Below are 25,715 nucleotides of genomic sequence, written 5' to 3'. Positions count from 1 at the left end.
GTAGGTCACAGCAGACCCCTGGAGGACCTCGCGCTCCCGTGTGCGAGCTCTGCATGTCATCAAAATAAGAAGCCAAGCTGTCAAAAAGGAAACAAGCAGGAAATGGTTGTGATTACCAGCGTGTCATTTTCCCTCGAAGCGAAGCTCGACATGATTAGAACAGCCTGACTGCTGGAACTGTCAAAATGTGGCGATTTGATACACTCGAGCCCCTCTGAGAGCGCGGATCGCCTTTTTCTAATAACCTTTGTGAAGAATGGATTTCAAGTAATCATTGGCTTTTCTTCTAAATTCAACAAACCCTGCCTTGAGAGATTATATCTCCTCCAGAGTAACCTTATCCTCCCTATTCCACAGTGGCTCGCTGCAATCGTTTCTGCATTCGTTTCAGGCGTTATTGGGCTGGGAGCGGGGCTGGAATTTTCTCTTCATAAAAATTTCATTAGTATCTTTGGAAAACATCCAGCTCGCTCCGTCCCGTATTGACCAAATTGATTTGTTGCACATGATCGCCGTTCCAGGTGAAATGGACGTTCTGGGAATGTTGCAAGAGGCCCCCCCCCGCGTCTCCTTCCCCGTACTGACCCTGACATTTAGCTTGACAGCACCGCGCAGAAATGTGCACAGGGTCTGTGATCGCTTTTGTAATGCGTGCAGACCAGAGTGTGAACTTGAACTGTTCACACAACTATAAACACACAAAGCGATGGCATGACGTGCACGTGGATCATCTTGGACGTGGTTGCTTATTTCTTTAAATAATTACCGGGGCAGCATTTGCATCTGTCTCTGCGTATCGAATGCTTTAAAATGAAATGCTGCTCTGCATACTTGTCATGTGTCTCGAACTTCCCGGCAACAACTGGTTTAAATAAGAACCTGCTGATTGCTTTTGCAGTCAAATGTGCAGTCCTCTGTCAGACCACTTGGGGGCGATGTGGAGACATCTGCGAGCTGCTTGTGCTGTTTACCTGAGTAGGCACTCCCAGCAGCAGGATGTCCGGGTACTGGCAGGGTGCTAGACGTCAATGGTGGCGGTGGAGGCAAGGCTGCTGGAGGAGCAAACATATTGGGGTGGTGTGGGTGTGGAGACGACTGCAAGGCAGACGGGAAGCTGTGGGGGTTACTCTGGTTAGCGGGCAAGGCCAAGGGAAAAGTGGAGGCTGCCGCGGCTGCCGGAGGAGGCGGTGGGTGGTGGGGGAGGTGCAGGGAGGGCGTCGGGGGTCCGTGGGGCTTGGTGCCTGGGGTGCTGCTCCTGCTACTGCTGCAAAGATTAAGACAGAGAGAGAGAAAAAGGCAGATAAGTGGTTAAGCCAGGCGTGATCAGTCAAAATTAACACTTGTTCCTCCACATCCCCTCGTCTCCATCTGCTCTGACGTTCAGTTCCTAGCACGCCGTTTTCACGCCTCAGCTGCCTTCCATTTACAAACGCCTCCCCGTCTCTCTCTCGTGCTTCACAGAATCCAGGGCAAACACGATCTGCGAAAACCCCGCGTTCACAGCACCCTCGAATGCAAATAAACCACCGCTGGCAAACATAACAGAACGAGCATCTGTCTTTGAACAGCTTCTGCTAAGGCACTTCCTCCACAGCCAGGTACAGAACATGTGCATCGGAAATGGGATGAGAGGGAGAGAGGGCGTGTGTGAGCAAACAGCCTTTTGTAGTGTGTGTGGGTTTCCCCCCGGGGCAGTCACGGAGCTAGCGTCTCCACAGCGCCACGCACTAAGCCTAAAAGCTCATTTGCAGCGCTCGCTCGTCGCTGTGGGCCCCAGCCGTGATTATTCACAAGCGGGTGCCAGGCCCTGTTGGCACGCTGGCAGACTGGCAGAGCTGGCGCAGAGTCAGGCAGAGAAAGCCAAGTCCTGAGAGCCTGCTAGGCAGAGCTGTTGTTGGGACCGAGTGGCTTCTGAGGGAGCTATCTCAAGGTCTAACATTAATGGAGGGCTCACAGGGTTCAGTGCTTCTCAACGAATACAATAGAATACGCTTAGCTTGTTTTCAATGATATAAACGACATATATTTGAATACACAGAAGATCCTTTTAACCCTTTAAGACCTACCATAGAACCAAGTCTGCCAGAGCTTATATTATATGTTTACATGCTGTGGAGCCATTTTTGGGAGCATTTCAAGTTGCTATACATCAATACAACAATTACAGCCTAGATTTTAATAATATGTCTGCATTAAGTGCATAGTAATTACATAAATTGCAAAAAAGTGCAATAAACTACAAAAAAATTGAAAATCGTTTTTGTTTTTTTAACATATATTTCTAGTTAGAGAAATTTAAGAGGCTTATCCCTCAAAACTGTAAATACAAAAAAGTTGCACAAAATAGTTTCCCACCACAGGAAATTTATTTTGAGTGTCTTCATAGTTTTATTTTTGAAATACACCAATTTTTATACACTGCAGGAAAAACGAAAATAAATATTATAATGCAAATTTGCAAAAAAGCAGCATATGCATCAAAATAAACTATTTCCAGCAGTGCAATATGAGTCCTAAGCATCCCAGAAACCACACAGAAAGTCATAAAGTCAAACATAACTTTTAAAAACACCAGTATAGGCTCATGAGGCCCTGATGGTAAAAAACTACATTTCTGCGAAAATGAGGTCACTTCCGGTTTCGAGCAGGTCATGGCGGACATGCGATAGTTCACGCTGATGGACGTAGGAAGTGTTACAAACAGCTGATCGGATCGGTAAAGCGTGTTTCTGGAATATTATGTTTTTGTTGCTGCAAGTGCTTTTTATGCAGTTTTTGCAAAGTTATATGTGGAAGGAAACTGTGACCGAGGACAAGCTGATGGCATAAGATGTAAGTACAACTCCTCCGGTTTCATATGCAAAAAAATTATTGCGCTAGCTCACGTGGTTGCAGAGCTACCGGGATTTAAAAATAGTTATGCAAAACAGAGCGTGCTGCTCTGACCGGCTTTAAAGGGTTAAGTTAGGAAAATTTCTCCTGAGCCACTTTTCCTTCTGTTTTCATCCAAAACAGCCTTAAATCCACGAAACATGAACAATATGTTGCCGATTCAAGGTTACACCAAACTATTGGGAGTCCGAGCTCAGATGTGTGGGTGGATTAAAAAAAAGCCAGCACTCAGGGTGCAGTGTGGCCCTTTTATTCCGCTGTTAATAATCAGCGCTACAATTTGGCTCGGGGACTTCCTGATGGCAATTTACATACTGATCGGGCCGTATGTGCACTTCCAGCTCAAGAGATATTCTTGAATTTTCAAGTGTGTGTGAATATGGAGGTGGTGCCTGAACAGCTCTGCATGAATTTTCTGCATTAGAGCATGTGAGAACATGAGAGCTGTGGGTGTGTGGAGGTTTTTTTCCTGTCTGACATTAGCTTACCTGTGGCCGTTGAGGCTGAGGCTGTTGTAGGCAGAAAGGGGTCGGGGGTGGCAGCGCGATGGGGGCCGGTGAGACCCTGACTGGATGGGGTGCTGTTGGTGAGAGTGGTGGTTCGGAAGGGCGGGAGATGGTGGGTGTGGGTGAAGGCTGGGTGTAGGTGGAGGCCTCGGGTGGGATAGCACTTCAGGCTGGTGCTGGTGCCGGGGAGGGGGGGTTGGTGAGGGCTCTTGGCCCTGGGCAAGAGGCAGGGCTGCGGGTGACTGAGGCCTGGGAAGAGCCTCTGAGCGTGGGGGCAGGTGGTTTAAAGGCTGAGTGGGCCCGTTTGGCTGGGTTCGAAGAGCGGACGGGGTCTGGGGGATGGATGGCTGGGGTTGGGGCTGTGACACGGGGAGGGTTGGGGGGGACAAAGGTGGATTGGGGGTGCTGGGTACAGGCAGCTGGGTGTCTCTGCAACTCTCCTGGCTCCTCTCTTGACTGCGTTCTAGGCCTGACACCTTGAGGAGGCCTGGGCCGTGAGGCTCCTGGCTGCCATTGGTGGAGAGCACATCGATGCCGAAATCTGGAACTGCACAAAACAAAAAAAGTGTTAAAAACAGATAAAACGCCGGATTAACTGTGACGCGCCACAATGAATGTATCGTGGACCCGAGGAACCAAACAACACACGACCTGCTGTACCTGCAGAGCCACAGCCACCTACTGCAGACGCTACAGTGAGTGAGCTGTGAGTGTGAGCGCTCGGCATGTTGTCAGCTCCTGCCCTTGTTAGTGACATCTCCTCTGTCATGTTTGGTGTGTGAGCTTATCAGCTGAAAGCTCCACAAACACACAGTTTTTCCTTCTTCCTCCTCATACTGACACACCTTCCTTAGGCTCTAACACCACTGCAGCCTTTAACACCGTCCCCGGGGGAACGACACGAACCAAAAAGTGTTCAGAATGAACCAGTAGTGCATTGTACTCAAGACCTTCATTTTAAGAGCATTCTTGTTTTCTGTGCTTTGCCACATCACATTTTTAATGAGGCACTTTTCCATGCACCTTGCACAAACTGAGATCTGTTCCATACCAGAAGCAAACAGCAGCTGAATAATAGTAACAGCGTGCAGATGTGTGTGCATAGTTTTTGCCGTTTATCAGGTTTCTGCTGCCTTTCACCTTTTCATCGCTTCTACAGTTGAAAAATTAGCTTATTCAAATAGTACGTGCAGTTGTGCTAATCTTCTCTGGAAACACCGATGCATGTTCTTTACCACATGCAAACTAGCTCAACTGATGATATGCATAAAAAGAGCACTGTGTGGGGTAAAAACATTTCAGGGGATGAATTCAGCTTTGCATGTAGTGTGATAGCCATCTGACACGTAATTGCTAAGCAACAGCAATTACGTGTCATTTAAACGGCCTGTTTGGACTCCATTAGCCCGAAATGTGACTGCATCTAAAGAATGAATAAGCGCTGTGCAATGCTGAACTTTAAAAAAAAGGATAATAAGCTCTGTCCGGGGTATTTCTCTGCAGGGACCTCCTCCTACAGAACAAAGTGCTCAGACATCAGCCACCAGCTTGACTCCTCCAGAGGCAGAGAGGCTCATGGGAGATGACAGTGCATACGTAAACTGTAATTAGCTCTCTCTGGGCCTCAGGGGGGTTTAGAGCTGGGGCAAGGGCTCCTCCTCCCCCTTGGTGAAGCAGCTAAATCCTTTACCTGCCAAAGAGGTGTAGATGGGAACCAGTTCCCCTGGGCTGAGGCAGCAACCCGCACTGCAGAGCAGCCGCCTGTCACTGGTGGCTTCCATCTCCCTGACACTTCCCCCCTGAGACACTCCAATGGGAGCAGGCTGAGCTAACAGAGCTCTAACGTTCAGCATTGAAATGCTAAGCGAGGTATTAGCAGCCCCAGGTGCACGTAATATTACAGATAAGGTCAATTCTGGTGCGAGATCAAAATAACGGCTATTGACTCCCGCTCTACACGGAAGAGCTTCCCGGGACATCTGCCAGCCTGTCCGGAGACAAAAGGACACTTTGCAAGCCTGCCATGTGTTTGTGTTGAATGGTCTGTCTCTTTAACGCAGTCCAGAAAGACAAAAATGTTGCAAAATAGACGAGGGTCTCTTTAAAGCTAGCCAACCACTCCTGTGTGCCGCTTCCACGTAAACACATCTACGCTCCTGTGCATCAATGAAGAAAACCCAGCAGCCCTTATATCCATCACCCTAATCTATGTCAATCTTCTCCACTTACTGATGCTATTACCAGTCAAGAGAGACTGCTGCTGGCAAACAGCTTCACCACAGCAGACAGGGAGAGAAGAAATTCCCAATTCTCAAGGCTCCTGTTGCACCTCTGGGTCCCTGCGGTCCAAGGCTTGTTTTGAGAATGTGCTAACACGCTAAAAAGAAGGTGTCTATTCTGGTCATAATGAACACTCTAGGGCCGTGTGAGGCAGGAAGAAGAGAAAAAGAGAATATGCCAGCTTCCCTCCTGCGAGGGTTCATTTGTCAGTCTTCTTCATCCCTGGAAACAAATAAGTGCAATTCCCACTTGGGGCTCTGAAAATGTAGAGCCCTGCTGTTTTCTCACTATTGCAGTTTTTTAAGCAGCATGTTGCACTTGTAGGCGCAAGTAAAAAACTGAAGCGTTGTTTAGCAGGCGAGCCAAAGGCTGGAGGGGCATCGGAGAGCTGTGTGTGTCTGTGTGTGTGTGGAGGAAAGCCATTCATTAGGTGCAGCTGTCAGGAGTCGCAATGAGAGACTTAGAGGGATAAGTCACTATCCAGGGAAGAGCCAGCTTCTATTGTTCACAGAGCATTAGCTGCACAGCACCACTTCTGACTTCTATCCATCTACCTGGTTAAAATGACTCGCAACGATTAGATTACAGCAGTGATTTGGGTGAAATGAATAAACTGTATTAACATTAAGAGACAACATGATGAGCATGGATCAGGAGCCTGTGGCCTTTTCAGGTGTTTTTCATCTCACCTCGGCTGTAAATGTTCTGCCGTACAGTTTTAATGCAACCCTAATATCACGTTGTTTAATAGAGCGCTGTGTTGTTTGGGTCATAGTCCTGCAGGAAGGTGTTTGGTTTGGTGCAGAGAGAGAAACCAATCTACTGCAGCGCAATGATCCACAGAGGGAGCGACAGCAGGCCTGACAAAGTGAGCTGCACAACATTAGGTAGTTTAATATAGTGTCAGGTCATTACCGCAGTACACAAGAGGATTAATTTAGCATATTCTATTTCAATGTCATTGCTGAATACAGCCTGGCACATGGAAGTGATTAACAACAAGTGGCAACAACATCGCGGTTTGAAAGTGCAACTGGCAGGTCAGCACCTGTCCTTCTGAAAAATACATTACTGCCCAACTCCAGCCAAAGCAGATCCGTCTCTTTCATGTGCGAGTGACAGCTACACCCAGTCCGTAGAGACCTCCGTGACATCCCAGGCTTCTGTTCGTTGCCGTCACCTCTTCTGTCTCACCCTCCTCAAAATAGCCGCTAGATACATTCGAAACCCTCGTACTCGTTTATGGGATTTCAACCTGCCAGGGATCTCAGGGCTCCAATCACACAAAACCAACAACCTGACACATAGCAGGAGCCACGGGACCGGCAGCTGTGACCGCTGTGTGTACAGTTATGTAGAGAGCAGAGGTGAAATTCAGAGAGACCTGAACCTGCTGTGCTATGCTAGCAGAGGACGACAGCTTTGATGGTCTCATGTGCCAATGAGTACGATAAGAATGCAATAAGAAGTATAATCTACACAATTACTTATTAACAAAATTCTTAAAACTCACTTTGAAAAATTATCAGTTTGTAGATAATGTAAAAAAAAATGTAACAGAAAACTCCAAAATGTAACTAATTACATTTTTCAAGCTGCAGAAATCCCTGCTTTGGTTGATTTCTGACTAAGGACAGCACAAGTTGCAATAAACAACATCATCATCACGGCACATGTTGAGAACATCTAGGAAACAGGTGCTAACAGCAGAGGGGGGGTCTGCAGGGACACACTGCTGCACATTAGATACTAACAGCAGATGATGCAACAGCAGGTAACCTCTGGCAGCGACTGTGAGTTTGTCCTGTACAGAGGTCTTCTGTCGGAAAGGAAGACAGGCACATACTGATGATGTTTCAGATCATTAAAAAATTAACATTAGACAAAGATAACCCAGGTAAATATATAATAATGCTTTTAAATGATGGTTTAATTTATTGGGGGGGGGGGCTATCCAAACCCATCTAGTCCCACTTGAAAAAGTAACTGCTCCCACATCAATTATCAGCGATTAATCACGTTTTTTGGACAGCTGAGCTCAATTTCACCAGCCAAAGCCTGGCCTATTCCCCCAAGAAAGCACTTAACTAGAACCTGACAATATGAAGCAGGCTAAAAGAGCTCTGAAAGCAACACATCGGGCTATGATTTAAATAAGCTCAACAACAAATAAGAAACACAGTCAGTATAGAAAATGTTACAAAGCCATTTCTAAACTTTAGGAGTCCAGTGAACCGCTGAGAGAGCCACTTTCCACAAACGGAGGAGCTGTGGTGAAGTGGCAGCTAAAGGCTAATGTCACCATACCTACATGCTGACATTGAGCTGGTATGATGAATATTTTTAAGTAGCACTAAAATAAAGAAAAACTAAGACTGATGGGACTGAAATGTTTTTGACAGCTTTCATAAACAATCATCCGAAATCACTGTAATCCACCCGACACCATAAATATTCTTTATGTTAATCGATCTAATGTTGAAGTGCCTGCCAAAAGCCTGAAATATCAAATCAGAGAGAAGATTATTAGAAAAATGATTAGATCGTTAATATCTGTAGCAAATTTAAGGGAAACAGTCTAGATCAACCAACCAACACTGTAAGTATCATGCAATCATTTAATGACATATTATTGTGTAACTAATGTTTAATGAAATCATTCTGACTGCCGGTCCAGAAGATGTATGCTGGACCTCGCTGTATATGGTGAGACAAATGTAGCGCGTGGGCTTTAGCACTGCGGTGCATCGATAGCAAAAGGAAAGCATTAAAAAAACATCTGATGCTCCACTGTCACCGCTTCAACACTCTTGTTGTGCAAAAATCAGCAGAGTTAGCGCACTGCAGCGGAGACACTCTGCATCAGGCAATCAGAAGAAACTGGTTAATTTGCTATAGAGCTGCTGATGCTAGATTCAAAGCACTGCTGAGAGGCTATGCTCGTCCTTCACGCAGCGTCGTCTGAAAGCATCATCCTGCCTCACATAAACAAACACAGAGAGGCCGTTTGCTCAACTTCAATCAATTAAAGTGCGCACACAGCCATGAACAAGAATTTGTGGCCCTCACTGAAAACTCTGCCTCGGTAAACATTAATTATAATCTGGATCTCTCCCTGTGCAGAGCTGGGCTGAAAACATTCCCATTCCCGTGTTTTTCCTCCTCAGGTCTTAGCATGGAACCATTTACTCCCGGACACTTGCTCCTCTCCTTTCTCCATATTTTGTTTAACAACAAAATTAGATTGTAATTGAGCAGCAAGTGTTGACAGCGCTCTGACCTCGGGAGTGCTTTAGACAGCACATGTTCCCCAAAGAGCTCCTCGGTGAGGGACCGGTTTCTGTTTATTTGTTCTTAATGAAGCCTGCAGTCGCATTAATGGCAGACATCTTTAACAGATCTCCCTCCCACACAGAAGAGAACAATAAACAGCAGGCCGCCAGTTTCTGTCAGCGCTCGCACACTCAGTCCACAGCAAAGGGCTCCTTTCTTTTCATGCCTCTGCAGCTTTATGACGTCCAGGCTCAATCCAGCCCTTCAATTAATACGAAACTTGCTTCACATTAGCAGCAAAGTACATCTTTTCCCAACAGAACAGCATGGAGGATATATTAGCAAAAGACATGTGAGGGATCGCTCATGTTTCAGTCCTGCTCTGTAGTGCTCGTGAGCACTGGAGAACGCACACACCACGCACAGATCATGTACGGAGCTATTCCAAGGAAGACAAACGTTGCAAATTATGCAAATTATCTTCCAGATTTGCAAACTATACAAATGTAGAACAAATAAAGATGATCCGAGCTGACGACCAGTCCAGCGACTTGAGTCTGTTAGTTAGTCGGACTTTAACCCTTTAGGGACTTTAACCCTTTCACTGTTTTCCTTTTTTCCTTTCTTTAGGGACTTTAACCCTTTCAAACTTCAACTTTCAACTCTCATGAGATTTTCACCAAAATCAAAACAGACATTCACCGGCAATTTTTACTGAATAGACATTTAATTTTATCATCCAATTCAGCACACTTCGGATAAAATCAACAGGCCTGTGCCTACCTCTTTTATAAAGGCGCCTGTCCACTCAGTTCGATTGCCGGGTCACGCCTGCCCATCTGACCACTACAGACCACCGAATTTCTCCGTCTACACCTCCAACTCTCTCCCTCCTCAACCACCGGACGAGCCCCCAAATGTTAAGGGTTCAACCTTAACAACCTCAACCAGTTTAACGTGGTTATAACTGCACCTGTAATAAAGGCTAATTGGGTACCAATATGTTTAAACATCTGAATGCAATATCAATACTGCAGATTGTATTATTAATGCAATGGTAATGGTGATGATTATGAACCATAGCAGTAAAATATTTCTCTAATCTCCACACTGTGCACAGGATTATTCCCATCAATCAACCGTCACCCCTACAGAGGCTTTACGTGAGTGTCTGGTGGAGTTTTACTGGGTGGCAGTGGGTATTTCCATTATTCTAACCAAGTATTTCTAAATACGATGTTGGTCAGAAGACTCGAGACTTTGGCTTCACGATATTAGTTCCAGAGAAGCTGAAACCCAGCTGCAGTAACCTTAGCTGGGCAAGCGTTGCCCTGATCTCACAGCTAAAGCCTCCAGAGAATCTCCCGTCTATTAGCTCCTTATCCCTCCCTTCTTCAGCTCTAAAGACTTTAACAGCATTAGCTGCTTTAAGAGCGGTAACATCACACTCAGTGATGCCTCTTTGCGTCTCCAGAGTTTCGAGGCACCTCTCAGCAAGGGGGGGTTCACCGTGCACATGTATGCGTATTGGACATTCCCCAGATGGGTGTTTAGGGCTCTGTGGGCCGACAGTGATGAATGCTCCCCTGCTGGCTCTCCAGGATTCTCTGTCATGTCAGCAGCTCTCTAAAGCCAGAGCTGCGAGGGGTGTCGGGTTGCAACGCTTGGACATCTCGCCCTGTGGAGGGTCTTGGACTGGAGCTGTTTTATTAGTCCTAGACTCCCAGGGGTGGCAGGCGAAGGGGAGTGGGAAACCAAACAGAAATAAAGCTGGTGGCTGGGGGGAGGTTTGGGGTGAGCGGGGCAACTATTCTGGCTGTGAGAGCGTGACATGTGTAATCTTTCAGTGAGAATACCACAGCGTGCTGATATCACCTCACAGTAACACAAACTGCTGCTTTAACAAGCTGTGATTGAGCAAAAGGCCACAAGCAGTGGGAGGTGGGGGAGAGTTGTTAAGCCGCCTCTCTGAACATCTATATTTCATGGCTGTCTCATTTAGTTTATGAATTTTGTATTACAAGACGGGAAGCCAAAGCATGAGACGAGAAGCCAAGTGCCTATATAAATATAAATAGTGTGGCTGCGTGTGTGCGTATGCGCAGGGAGGTCGCGGCGCACGGCGGGTGTGGTTAACCGAGACATAAAACCTCGACTCCTCTTCTGAGAAAGGCCGTCTGTGACTGTGATCCTCTGTGAAATGGTAGCAATCTCGGGTAATTGGGCTTCATAAGCCAATGAATGTTCGGAGCTCTTCTGACAGATGCAAAGCCATAGAAGATCAGCTGCCAGACCACAGCCAATAAGCACTTACACATGTTTACAGCATGACAAGCGTACAAGCGGCAAATGGGAGGAGGAAAACACACGAGTGACAGAAAGGAGCAGAAAGGCTCTCTGTCCCGTCTCCTACCTTTGCTAGCATCCGTCGGCACTGCACTGAAACTCTCTTTGTTGACACAATGTGCTCCGTCTCCTCTCTCCTGAGTCATAACGAAGACATTTACTAACAGAGAGCTGCAGCGAAAATATTCCTCCACCCACAGCAGGTCTGATTACAGCTCTTTCTGTAATGGCTCTCAACTGCGTCTCGATCTCAGCGCTCAGAACGACAACATGGAAAATCTTTCCGTCTTAGACGAGCTCTCTGGGCCTAAAGTGTTAGGTCACCTTCCCCCTGAAACTGGCCCTCACCCTCTCCACCATCTTTATGTGCATATGAGGATGCAGCAGTGGGATCAGTGGCGGGACAGTGTCTCATTTCTAGCTCTCCTTTAGAGAGCAAATCTTTATATATCACCGCGGGTGTGAGGTCAGGCTGAAGGGAACGTAATGGGAGAAGAGCCGGGTCAGGGACTCGATGACGGGCATGCTGGCACAGGTGACCAGCAGAAGGGATGGGTGGAAAGCTGGCCAAAGGGATAGACATCTCCTGCCAGGGGTCTGTGCGGGGCAGCTCTCGGGGGGACACTTGTTGCTGGCGGTTGACAGATCCTCTGCAGGCCTGGCTGTCATGTACTCCGGCTCACTGAGGCTTTGAAATAACAGTAGCGTGTAATGTGTCAGATCCATCCAGTCCGCAGCAATTGGTCAGTGTGCACACACTGTCACACTGGTGTAAATCTACACTGAGAGACAAGGCAGCTGTGGAGCCAACCAGACCGTTTGACCTCAGACATGTCCAGTGTATGCAAGCGAGCTGCTGGGATTTCTCACAGGGCTTCATACCATTTTTTGTATGCGTGTCATTCCCCGGAGATGCAAAATCTAAAGGCTGCCGAGAGACCCGAGGCGTATCGCATGTCAGTGCTTCGCTTTCTCAGCCAGCCATGAAACGTCTCTGATTCCTTTACCGGTTAAACTTAAGCTGGGTGCATTTTGATTTGCACAATGCGTTCAAGGCTGGATAAACATCACATTGCTCGCCATTAGCTTTATCACTTTGCTGTTGCGTCAGGACTTTTGCAGGAGTGCAGAATATTTACTTGATATTCGAGCAATTTTTGTTTTTGTCATGTAGCAGGTTGTTAAATGTAAACCGTCGTTCCCCTTGAGCTGTACTAAGGCTTTCCCATCAAGAATGGGGATGACTCTTTACATTATGGTGTGTGTGTGGTGCATGACCACAAACCACACACACATTGTTTTCAGTCTTGGAGCTGATGGCTTGTTTTTCAGTCAACAGCATGAAATTAGCAGGGAGGACATTTCCTGCAGGTGAGTATACAGATGCTATGAAAATATAGCAGGCCAAGCCTTAGAGGCTTTGCTATGTTTAGATTCTTCTGTGGGGGAATCTTTTCCATTTCATGCACACTTCCCCACAGCTTCAGCATTCTCCCTCCAGGAATTTCCTGCACAGGAGGAATGACGGTAGAGAACAAGCCAATCACAGTAGTCGTGTGCTGACGCCATGTGCAGTTACACCCTACGCTGTGCGCCATAGGCTTTCAGAGAGGGGTTTGATTTCGACACACAAACAGATTTATTTGTATCTTTCAAGTTAAATGTGGATGAAACTGTTTTCTATCCAGGAGCTGACATTATTTCAGTCTGGACAGGAACACTGACGTGTGTCAGCACAACTCGAGCATGTCACAGCACGCCAGTTGGCACCGCGACACGTGTTTCTTGTCAGTCATCGTGGCAGCTTACAGGAACAATAGACAATCAGAGCGGACAAACTTCAAACGCAGACACGCTTAAATCTCAATTACAGTCACATGCTGATAGAAACCCGGCTCGTAAACAGCTTCCTCCCTCTCACACTCACACGTGACATGTCCACTGCCAGCCTGGTTGAGATGCATGGCTAGAGCGCTGGAGCTGCTCAGCGCTGGCCTGTCCTCCATGAAGACCTGTCAGTTTGTCAGCCATGCACAGTGGACTATACTAAAGCAGCCCCTGGGGACGGGGTGACTCCTAATTGTGCAGCTGCCTCTCTGAGGTGATGGACAGCTTTGGCTCCCACTTTCTTATTTTCGAGACTCTCGAGTTGCACTAAGGGGTGCTGACACTCAGCTCATCTGCTGTGTCAAGTGCAGAAAAAGCCCTTTTCCTTCTCTTTTCTTCTCCCTCCCCCCTTCTCCCTATAGCCAGGGGGTAGAGTATGAGCTGGCTCGCAGCAGTACGCAGAGTGACAGCTCGAGCTGACACGCTGACACCGCCATGATTTCACTGGGGAGGGAAGCATGGAAGGCTGGAAAGAGAAATCTGTCCCCAGAGAGTCATCAGTCTGGGCCTCTTTCACTCTCGTTCAGACGGGCCAACTGGTTTTACACGTGTCCACGCTGCGCAGTCAGGCTGTTTGCAAGGACCCGGCTCAGAGCCCGAGCTGTGTGTTAAAGCTATAGAAGGAAAACTCAGGCAACAGCTTGAACACTTGGATCAAATGTCTAACGTTCTGGTGAAGCATCGATTGCACGCAGCCTCTTTTCTTACATTTTCACCGGCATCACACAAGCAGCTAATGTGTCTGTGCGAGCGCATGTGCGGGTGTGTCAAGTGCCGTCTCATTACCGCCTTGCTCAGGTTTCACTGCAGTCAGTTTAGCGGGGCACCCGGGGCAGAAGAGAAGCTGTTAATGGCTGCCCCTTCTCTCCTATCCGCACGTAGCTGCTGACGTGGTGGCAAACGTACAAGTTGCTCAGAAAATAAAAAGGAAGCGGTGCGTTTACGCCTGAATTCTCACTTTCTCCTGAATCCTTTTCCTCCAGAAAACTCAACGTCAACAAACTATTCAAAATAATTAGCCGAGAGCCGCTGGCGAGCTTCAGAGTGATGAGCTATGGCTGTTGGACTGCAGCGCTTGGCGAGGGAGGGTTAGTACAGGGGAGGCTGGTTGGGATTTGAACTGTTTATTTGAACTGTGCCGTCGTCCAAACAGTCAGCTGCCTCTCTACTTTCTCGTCAAGCCCCGGAGCTTAAGCTGGGATTTGCTGTTGGTGGGGAGAGAACAACTTGATATCCCCCTCTGGGCAGCGGCTGCCCTCAGCTTGGGTTACTTTGGGGGAACAATGCAGCCTCTGTCCACGGCCTCCTACTCAGCGAAGACATGGGCTCAGACAGGCTCGCTTGTGTCAGGCGAGGCCAGGGGATTCATACATCACAACACCACACGGCACACTGCCCGAATGCGGGGTTTAGAGAAAAAGCTTCCAAACATGGCGTCCCAGCTTTGCCTCTAAATGGCCCAGCAGAGCCCCCGTCTCAGCACGCTAAGAGCTAAACCAGACACGAAGCCCAACCCGGCGCAGCGGCCCGTTTGCTCTTGGCTTAAAAGGCCCCCCTTCTGGGATTTTGGTTTTTGTACAACAGTGTTTACAGTAAAACCTGACACGTGGAATAAGGAGAGGATGCTCGAGCCCTGAAATCAAATAGCTCCCTCCAGAAGCAGCTTAATCTGTAACAGATGGTGACGGTCCGACCGACGTCGATGGGTTTGGGCAGGCTTCTAAGAAGAGTGGCCAAAAGCCAGCAAGGAACCAAAGAGAGGCTTTCAAAATGGAACAATGTGCAGTTTGTTATGCTTGTTTTATATCAAATGAACATGCCTTAAAATTTCATTTCCAGGATAGCAGTATGACTTTACACACACACACCATCCACCCAGCTTAGAGTGCACCCAACACAAGGGGGAGATGTTGACCTGCCATCACTGTGCAGCACATGAATCTCTGCAGAGACGTAACCAACGCCGATGGCCGACGCCGTTTCTGGCCTGCATCACGTGTTACGTTGTGGTTGTGTCCCGGTGCTTTAGATATGGAGCCGATCACGATAGAAACAATAAAATCCTGGGACTTCGTTCCCTCCTGGTTCCCTGCTTTTTGTTGGTCTTTTTTTGGATGCAATCACACGTTCTCACTCCCAAAGCGTAACATTTTACGCTAGGTGACAAATCGTCAACATATTACGTTTTCGGCTACCCACCACGTTCCTGAATGACGACCTCGGAAAAATGAGGAAATATGAGAACCATATGGACTCAATCTACACATGTTCGCTCTTTTTCTTCAAATCGCTTAGAAACACGCTATTTAACATCATTAAAGTCATGGTTAAGGTCAGGAAAAAGGTTATGGTTTAGGGCTGGAATACAGGGCTGGAACGTCTATTACCGCGGGAGCGTCATTGCACTGGATTTCAGCCATAACCCGCCGCGTACCATAAGAACGCCGAAGGTCTCCTTTCGCGTTCCTCAGGAACGCCACGGGACGTGACAAAACGTCGGCATGTTACGCCTCGGGAGTGAGAACGGGCTGGTGTGGAACAGGACAGCTGCAACACTGATGCGACACATCTTTGCATTTCTAGGCAGGCGAAAGGTTACAGTGTCAGTTCCCATGTAGGTGTTCAGAGGCGTCTGCGGTTACGACGGCGTACGTTTAACACAGAAGCCTGCTGTAAAGTCTCAAGTATATTTCTGTGTCTGCGAGTCCACATAATGTTATATTAGATGTTAAGTGCGAGGGTTTGTGCAGATGTCGACATGCACCAACTACGCCTGCATCACAGGCGGCCAACAAGAAAAGCTAATTCTAAAGCCTTGTTTATACTCACGGATGGTTGGAGACCCAACAGCCACAGAGTCGTCCTGTTATACTTCTTTTGCATCAGCTTGAAGTCCACAGTGCGGCGCGCATGTGTAGTTAGTGCACTCGAGTCTGCGCGGTCACAAAACAATAGGCAGGCGTGCAGAGGTGCGCGTGCACCCTCACGGACCCTCGCGCAGTCGCGGGTGCGTAAAGTATAACTGAGGCTTAGCAGAAATGTTTGCATCCCCGTCTGCAACGGAGTATCATCAAGGCTTTACAGCACGCCATCTTTCGGAGTCAGTAGCCTGCATAAGAAATGAAATGTGGGCTGAAACAAATGAAAGGCGTGCAGTGTGTGCAGAGCAGAAACACATGCAAAGGGATCTACAGACTGTCACTAACAAACCAGGATCCTGCTCTGTAGTCCTCTCTAATCTGCCCCGGGGCTCATCAGGGCTTTATTTCTGTACTGCATATTTATGTGAATCAGAGCGAGTGTGTGTGTGTGTGTGTGTGTGTGTGTGTGTGTGTGTGTGTGTGTGTGTGTGTGTGTGTGTGAAGGGTAAAACCTCTTCTCTTGTGGGAGCAATTAAAGCCTTGCTTCCATCAGACCTGATCAGAGTCTTTGTGCTCGTGCTCTCTCTTAGCCTTTCTGTCTTCACAGGCTGTGTTTACACTTTCACTTCTCCCTCTGTATGTTTTACAAGACTGGATCGGAGAGGAAAGAACTTAAAAACACAAAAACACCACAGCAGAAAGATGGCAACACACCATAATCTCACTCTAAGCTTCTATATCCTGACTTCCTGCAGTGAGAGCACACAGATTACAGCCGTGGTCACTTATGTGATACAGGAGACAGGATTACAGACACTTTTAGTACGGCCGGCCTTTCAAAATGTTCGACGACCCTTTTTTGTTATTCACCTCCGACTTTATCAGACTTTCTGTTGTTTTTGCTCTTTTTAAACCGACTAAATCCTCCACGCTGCTCAGAGCAACACCAACACTGCAGGAGTTAATCATTTCACAGTGATCCTTGTGTTAATCCCATCTCCTTTTTAGAAACGTGGCTGCATATTTCTGGGGGGGAAAAAAATGCCTCAAGTAATTGAAAAGAAGCAAAATCAGTTTGCTCCGGTGTCATCTCGGGGCCCGCAGTTACCTCCAAAACACAAAGCAGAAGGCCTGATGGCTGCAGGGTGAAAACCTTGAGAAGGGAGACGGCTGTCAGACACACATGGTAGATCATGATAAAAGCAGCACTTCTTTTATGCATGCACGCATGCGCTCACACACTCATGTGCACATTCACCTCTAAGGCACCGTGAGGCCTCATTAAGGCAGCCTGCTCTCGCTCTCCCTCTTTGGCAATGTCACCTCTGCCACAGGGACCAAAGACTGACACGGGCATAATTGGCCTGAACACACCAACAGCACGCTGGGAATGGCTGGATCTTGATAAGTGGGATGTGTGTGCACGTGTGGGGGGGTTTGACCCTGTTAATGCCGCACAGTTGGCAGGAGAGTGGCTCGTGTCACAACGGATCAGTGGATGCTGGTGACGGTGATGGGGGAGGACCTCTCCTGGGAACGGGAGACTGGTGCCCTCCTATTCGCTTCTGCTACTTCCAGAAAAAAACGACTTCAACTACACAACAAATTTTAAAAAACTGCAGCTACATGTTAAAATGACATATAGATGATTCACATAAAGAATCTGCAACCCCATAGGAGGCAGATACAGAGCTTCTGTATGGTCTTCAAACCCACAGTCATGATTAAACTGAGCATGCTCACAACATTCCTTCCACCTTACGGCAACAAATGCCAAAATGTTACCTTAGACACCTGAGACAAACACACATGTACAGTAGGAGCCACTCACCATTCAGCTTCTAACCGCCACATATCTCAGTGTGGCAGGCGTGGCGGGGGAGGGCGGCAGGAAAACTAAAGCCTTTCACTTTGATCTCTGGAGTTCAGCCCATTTAAATGTTTGTGTTTGAGATGTAGACCTTTAATTTTGGCCTGATGGGTTCCAGGCTCTTTGGGTTTAGCGTGGCATGTCGGATATGGGAGTGTTTACACAGTCTCCCTGCAGCTCTCCCGGTGCTGAAATAAGTGCATTAAGATGGATGGATTTACTTAGTCTCTAACCTCAGGGACTCGGGGAACAAACTCTGAATGACCTCTTTGTGTTGCAGGAGGGCACCGAAGGAGACCGGCCCACACTGCTGACTGTGTTTCTTCAGTGTCAACAGACCCACTTACAGCACGTCCTTAAAACCGATCCTCAGTCAACAAACTTGTGCCGATGGTGCACCGGCTACAGCCGTGGTCCCCGCCAGCTAGAGCCAAAAAATCCACAATAAGACCCGATTGCATAGGGTGGCTGTGACAGGCAGACTTCAAGCAGTTAATGCCAAGCAAATACTTCCAATAAAAACTGTGTGTACACTTAAATTAGAAGAGGAAGCAAGGCAGAACTAAGACTCGTTTCAACCAAACTATAACGTCTGGAAAAGCTTTTCTTCATAGCTGCAATCAGGACTAATGAGCTGTGATCAATACAAACATTTACATGGGATTTGGAAATTTGTCCAGCTGGAAATGACTACATTTTTCATTTTTCCATGGGGACTTGGGCAATTGTTTGCATCTGCAAGGCACTAAATCAACCAGTGCTTCCTTTGATTTGTTAACCTTTGTTTGGCCGTGTCAGTAGATGAGGCCCGGCTGAAGTGCTGCTTTCATGGTCGCACTGTAAGAAGCAGCCTGGGTGATTGTAGCTGTGCTCACTGGGGGGAGGGAGCTTCCCTCTGTGCAGCACAGGATATTGAGCTTCCTTTTTAGCCCTTCCAGCTGTGCATTAAATGCTCCCGGCTGGGTGACGGGTTACCAACAGGAGCCGAGATCACAGGTGAAACGCCTTCAGTCCGTTTCCCTCAGAGTTAAATCTTTCAGCTCTCCATATTATTTCTCCAAACAGGCAAGCTTATTAAATATCAAAAGAGAGCTCTGATTTGAATTACAGTTGTGTCTGAGCCAAAGCAGGAACAATGCTTTAGTCTTGAGGGATCGGGCAGCGACCTCTCGGTGACCTCGCGCCCCCCGGCAGAGAAAGAGCTCATCCTCGACTGCGGCCGTTTCTCAGAATGCACAAAAGGCCAGCGGCGGTCAGGTCATCTTTCCACTGCGCATCAGGTCAAGTTCCAGAGGCAGCCCTGCTTTCTGGACACCAAAACCCACACAGACGGCAGAGGTCAGCGTGAGGGCAGCGCAGGCAGCCCGGGGCAGTAAACCAACACTGGCGCTGCAAAAGGCCAACCTTCTCTTTCCAGTCGACTGGATGAGTTAGGGAGCTGCCTGGGTGATTTGTGGCGTGATTGTTGCTCTCTATATCACTTGAGATTACAGCAGGTGGTGGCCCACAGCCTAGAAGTACACACAGCTATATCACCAGTCCTCCTCTCAGGAAACGCCGAGAGAACGAGGGAGGGAGAAAAACAAGCCCTCGGCTGCCTCCCACACAGCAGTAATATGCTCACAGGCAATTCTGCTGCCAGCAGAGCTCTCTATGACAATCCAGGGAGCTCTTCAGCTCTGATATCTGCCACAAAAGTTCACCTCCGCTTCTCTCTTTCCACTATTTTTTTAAACAATGCCATCAGCGCTGCAAATTACACCTTCCACATCGCACATTATTCTCTCCCCCGGTGACAGACGTACTCAAGCCTGACACACTTCACTAGCGCCGCTCTTCACAGCGGCGTCAGCCCCGGGTCTCGCTGTAGCACCGCTTCATTTTCACATTAACTCCAGTAAAGCGTGGTGAAATCAGCGTTGTGCTGAGGGGGGGAAACTGAGAATCACTCCACTGTGCACTTCAATTCACCCCCGCACTGAACTTGGTCTCACATCGCAGACACAGCTGCAGGAGATATCTCACGAGGGACGAGCTTCTCCAATATATCTACCAGATGAAATTTTTGGGAAAAAAAGAAAAAGGGGAGAGCTGCTCTGCTGCGCCCTTAACTGAAAGGCCACGATGAAGTCATTGCTGACACTAACGATATTTTAAAGGAGACACAGGTGAGAGCCAAATACATTTCTTTATTATTACACATTTAATATCATATTTTTTTACACTTCCAACTGGAAACGTAGATTCTGTTCTCAGTAGATTTGAACAATTCACCCACGAGAACATTCTCAGGCCACCTGATTAAAATGGGACTGCGGACCTTTGTAAATGTCACCCAGCACTGCTTTAATCTGGCTGCCGGCTGCACTCGGCAAACAAGGCAGTGCGAGCTCAGGCTGGGCTCTCCGATGACAAACTTAGCCGTGTTTCTCTGACAGGCTGTCGATTGACGGTATCATAAAAGATGGGAATGTAACCAAGTGACAAGATATCATTGCCCTCGGAGACAGCTTTAATCATGTGATAGATCTGTCTGCAGACCTTTGTGGTGACACGCTGTGCTGCTTTGTCATCATCAGTATGTGTTCAAGCCAGCACTTCAATCCACTCCCTGGACAGCAGTCAGAGGTTTAATAAAACTCTGCTTTCCACCCACGGAAGCAGCTTAGACTTTACAAAAGTTGTTTATTTCACCGGCGGCCGCGGCTTTCTCGCTGCGGCCGATCCTCCCGCAGAGCACACCAATCAGGTTAGCCGACACCTGCAGGTGCACTGATGACCGTGGTAATTAGAGACAGCGGTTAATGAAATCCATTCGTGAGCAGAAGTGCGCCCAGGACGAGGAGAACCGCAGAGAGCGGCGTACAGCTGACGCCGACAGCCTCGAGGTGAAGCCGCACGAAGAGGGAAGAAAACAAATCAACGTCAGAAAACACAAAAGACGCATTTTCATCAGTTGGATTTTCTTTTCAAAATGCAGCGTATGCCTCAGGCTTTAGAGGGAACATAAGAAAATACACTGTAATTATCGAGTAGGTGAGAAGGCTGTTAGATTAAAAGATGAGGGACCAGCACTAAGCCTTCAAAGAGACCCGAGCTCGCCCTGGGCTGATTTCCAGTCTTGCGGCAGTAGAAGGAAAACACACACACACACACACACCAGCCAAAAGTCAGTCATTACCAAAGCTGCACATCAGCAGCAGAATTACAATGGCCTTTTTTTCACTTTGTTATTTGAAGGATTATTAGCTTTATTCCAGTGAGTCACAAGATTATTAACAACCTCAAAACGAACATTCGGTGCATAAACTGCACAGAAACACTGTAACGACACTGTAACGACACTGTAACGACACTGTAACGACACTGTGTCACAGAAACGCTGTAACAACACTGTAACAACACTGTGTCACAGAAACACTGTAACAACACTGTGTCACAGAAACACTGTAACAACACTGTGTCACAGAAACATTGTAACAACACTGTAACAACACAGTGTCACAGAAACACTGTAACAACACTGTGTCACGGAAACGCTGTAACAACACTGTGTCACAGAAACACTGTAACAACACTGTAACAACACAGTGTCACAGAAACGCTGTAACAACACTGTGTCACAGAAACACTGTAACAACACTGTAACAACACTGTGGCACAGAAACGCTGTAACAACACTGTGTCACAGAAACACTGTAACAACACTGTGTCACGGAAACGCTGTAACAACACTGTGTCACAGAAACACTGTAACAACACTGTAACAACACAGTGTCACAGAAACGCTGTAACAACACTGTGTCACAGAAACACTGTAACAACACTGTAACAACACTGTGGCACAGAAACGCTGTAACAACACTGTGTCACAGAAACACTGTAACAACACTGTGTCACAGAAACGCTGTAACAACACTGTAACAACACTGTAACAACACAGTGTCACAGAAACGCTGTAACAACACTGTAACAACACAGTGTCACAGAAACACTGTAACAACACTGTGTCACAGAAACGGTGTAACAACACTGTGTCACAGAAACGCTGTAACAACACTGTGTCACGGAAACACTGTGTCACAGAAACGCTGTAACAACACTGTGTCACAGAAACATTGTAACAACACTGTGTCACGGAAACATTGTAACAACACTGTGTCACAGAAACGCTGTAACAACACAGTGTCACAAAAACATTGTAACAACACTGTGTCACAGAAACGTAACAACACTGTGTCACGGAAACGCTGTAACAACACTGTGTCACAGAAATAGTGTAACAACACTGTAACAACACATTGTCACAGAAACGCTGTAACAACACTGTGTCACGGAAACATTGTAACAACACTGTGTCACAGAAACATTGTAACAACACTGTGTCACAGAAACATTGTAACAACACTGTAACAACACATTGTCACAGAAACGCTGTAACAACACTGTGTCACAGAAACACTGTAACAACACTGTGTCACAGAAACAGCAAGCTAGTAGAAAATCAGCATAAAGGGATTTTTTTCACTTCATGGAGTTTAAAATCTACAATATGTTTGATATGTTCACGTATTGAACATTCGAGTAGAATAAACATGTTATGAACCATTTCTTCACTGAAGAGCTTCGTGACAAATAAACCCTCGCTTTGCTTTATGATGAACTGGTCGGGCTTTAGCGGTTACGCCTGACTTTGTCCAAAAGTGCAAAAAGAAATATGATGTATGAAGAAAGCGCACCAACTGTCAAACAAATGGAGACTTTTTGCACCTGCCTTTGAGCAAATATTGACACTCATCATGCCACAAACGAGTACTCCCTCACACACACACACACACACACACACACACACACACACACACACACACGATTTTGCTGGAGCTGTTGCTTGTCCAGAGGTTTGCTGCATTAGCGTGCTGGTAATCCCCTCCAACAAAAACCCACCCGACTCTTTTAATCTCAACACTACCCTCAATAAAAATACCAGTGGTCTCGCTCTCTCTGCACCTGGATTCTTTTACTCGTCTTTTGCAATTGTGTCAGGCATTAGCATATGGCAGGACTGGATGACAGGGGACCGAGGTGGTAAAAGAGAAGAAAAGAGGGCATATTTAAATGGAAATAGGGGCCAAGAGAGTGGGCTATCATGGAGCAGAGAGAAAGCAGATTTTGTGTACTGTTTCCCCAGTCAGATCCTTTCATGGTAGGGGAGAGAGGGTGGCCCTCTGTTGATTTAGGCTGCACAAAGGAGGCCTTAATCCTTTCAAGGGAACCAAATCAGTCCACAGAGAAGCTTCTTGTCAAGCACGGCCATTGAACACCCCAATGGATGCCACAAATCAAGACCGGGAGGGAATCAAAGGCCAGAATATGGGAAGTGTGTATGGAGGTCTGGAACAAGAATTAAGGGTGGGGGGTTGGGGCTACAAGGACCTATCCCAACTATCTCACCCATTTCTACCAAAGCCCCGAAGGGGTCATAACCCTGGTCTCTTAGCCTCCCTCTCGCCCCGCGTGGTAACTCCCCTCCATTACAGAGGAATGTCCTTTCATGGGGGCACCTCCATTATCCCTGAGCCAGAGAAAATGGGGCTGCTTTTAACAGCAAATTAGTGACTTGATAATGAGGTCACATGTGGTGTTGGCACACTGAGGCCATAAACAGATGCCTTTCCAGCATTAGTACATCCTCCTCCTGCTCTGGCTTCAGCAAAGGCCCGGTGCATTTCAGCACATTTGAAACAAAGGCTCACCAAAACGCTCACACAGCCTCACAGCCTCACACACCGACGCAGAGAAATATTTTCACATTAGACGATAACTGTTTGACTCTTCGTGTACGGCGACGTTACATACAGATGCACCCTGGGTAAACTGCTATTGTTTTAAATGCCCACGAACAGGAAATATGTGAAATATGAAGAGAACACCGCAGAGTGCACAAATGTCAACGTGGCGATATCTGCAGAAACTGCAATGGTAACAACACATCATAGGAACAGAAATGCATACCTTTAACTGCAGCTGTGCTGAAAAATTTCTCGGAGCTGGCATCGGAGACCTGGAAAAAAAAAGAGGAAAACATCACATTCAGCATAGAGTTAAAATTCCCCAGGATGACACAACAAAGCGACTTTGGTTCTTTTCTCCTCCACCAAACTTTCCAGACTAACTCCTTTATGACATTTTTAGTGATGACGTACAACAATGCCTGTGCTCACCGAGAGAACAAAACACTCACAGCAGTCACTAAAACATAAAGCAAACTCTGCTCTTAAATTAGCAGAAGTTTTTAATATACAGTTCTGTAAATGTGTTGCTGAGCTGTGTGCTCCAGTTTTACTGGCACATGCAGTCATTGTTAGGGCACGTGTGTGCATGCCGCTTTCCCCAAATCCTGTCCATAATTATCAGGACAGCCTGAGTATCGTGATCAAAACCAACACTGGGCATCAGACTGAAACAAAACAAGTGGGACTTCTTATTCTGGCCACTTGATGGCACTGTTGCTCCGTGCCAATTTGTTTTTAAAGCCTCACGATTCCTCCAAGCGTCTCAGGCAGCGGCGCTCCGACACCGTCAGCGCGCTAGAATAACATGTGCGGTGATGGGATTTAAACCTGAATTAGACAACAAAAGCCACGCGTAGTTTTTAAAACAGGTCGCGCTTAAACTATATTTCAAACACTGGTTTTGACACATTTCACATCACCACAAAACGCCACAAAACGCACGCAGTGAAGACGGGAAAGAAACGGAACAACACCCGTTGAGCCCCATGTGAAGACGGACTGACAGCTTTCTCTGAATAAAACCAATTTCTAATAACTGGCTTTGTGGACTCACTCGCTTTGGTTTGATGCAGAAAATGTGAATTCCGGAAGATTACATTTTAAGAGTCGCGCTTTGTTTTCTTCTTGACATATTCGAAACCTGCGGCCAGTGACAGCTTAGTTATGCGCACTTGTCTTTTATTTTCACCTTAAGCACGGCAATAAATTCAAAATAATAGGAAATGGTGCTCGTGAGAAAGACATTTTTTATTATTAAAATCACACACTTGTGTTTTTCACTAATGCAGCACGGACAGGATGTAAACAATGAAAGCTGCAGGATAAATGGCAACACACAGACCGTTTTCTTTGCACGCTTTAAAAAAAGTCTTCCTCACGTTATTTTGCACATTACCACACACAATGACAAACACGTCGTGGATTAAGAAGCGGCTCCGAGCCAGCGCGCATACCTTCGATGTGGCAAGGGTAGCAAGGAGTCAGGATATTACTTTTCTCGGTCTGGTAAATATGGCCTCGTCTCACATTCTGCTTTTCAAATAGTATAATCCATACAAGAGGCAGCGAAGTCTACTCCGTTTAAACTGAAGACAGCCATGCGAAAAGAGAAGAAGCCTTTCCAAGAAAAAAATCCAAAGCCGTTCACAAAGCTACTGCGCCTTTTGGACAAAGAGAACCATGTGTCTCGCCACGGAGAGCTTTTGCATCAGCAATGAGACGAGAAGGGAGAAAAAAATCCTTTGATCCACCTTCCTTTCCTGCTCGGGACTCAGAGTGTGTGCGTGTGTGATTTTTTCACGTATATTCTCCTGTCGGAAATATCCGTGAGAGGTAACAAACACGATCCTGGAGGGTTTGTGAGTCGGTGCGCAGAAAGGGGCTGCGTCCGATGGAGCAAACCAATCCAACAAAGCGCACGGCCACTTTTCTCCGTGGAGACAGAAACGCAGGGAAATCACACGAGCAGTGAGCAAAAATTCACTAGGTATAGACCCACTGTCGCGCT

The 25,715-nt window shown here is 47.1% G+C and overlaps 1 protein-coding gene across 9 annotated transcripts in view; it reads right to left on the bottom strand.

Moving 5' to 3' along the window:
- auts2a (activator of transcription and developmental regulator AUTS2 a) overlaps positions 1-25,715 on the bottom strand; it is a 381,738-nt gene that overhangs the window by 15,339 nt on the left and 340,684 nt on the right. For 8 of the 9 annotated variants that reach the window (XM_087847034.1, XM_087847036.1, XM_087847038.1 and 5 more), the window contains 3 exons: positions 23,928-23,976; positions 3,381-3,945; positions 972-1,264 (listed from right to left, as the gene is read on the bottom strand). In XM_087847034.1, the coding sequence (XP_087703160.1) occupies positions 972-1,264; positions 3,381-3,945; positions 23,928-23,976 (907 nt within the window). Of the gene's footprint in view, positions 1-971; positions 1,265-3,380; positions 3,946-11,364; positions 11,701-23,927; positions 23,977-25,715 lie in introns of those variants that run through there. The other variant, XM_087847042.1, reaches the window with a different exon arrangement.

Source organism: Neolamprologus brichardi, chromosome 10, assembly GCF_056152115.1.
Source record: "Neolamprologus brichardi isolate AB-2024 chromosome 10, ASM5615211v1, whole genome shotgun sequence".
Classification (NCBI taxonomy): Eukaryota; Metazoa; Chordata; class Actinopteri; order Cichliformes; family Cichlidae; genus Neolamprologus; species Neolamprologus brichardi.
The sequence above is the reverse complement of the archived record's forward strand: the minus strand, read 5'-3'. Positions and strand labels throughout refer to the sequence as shown.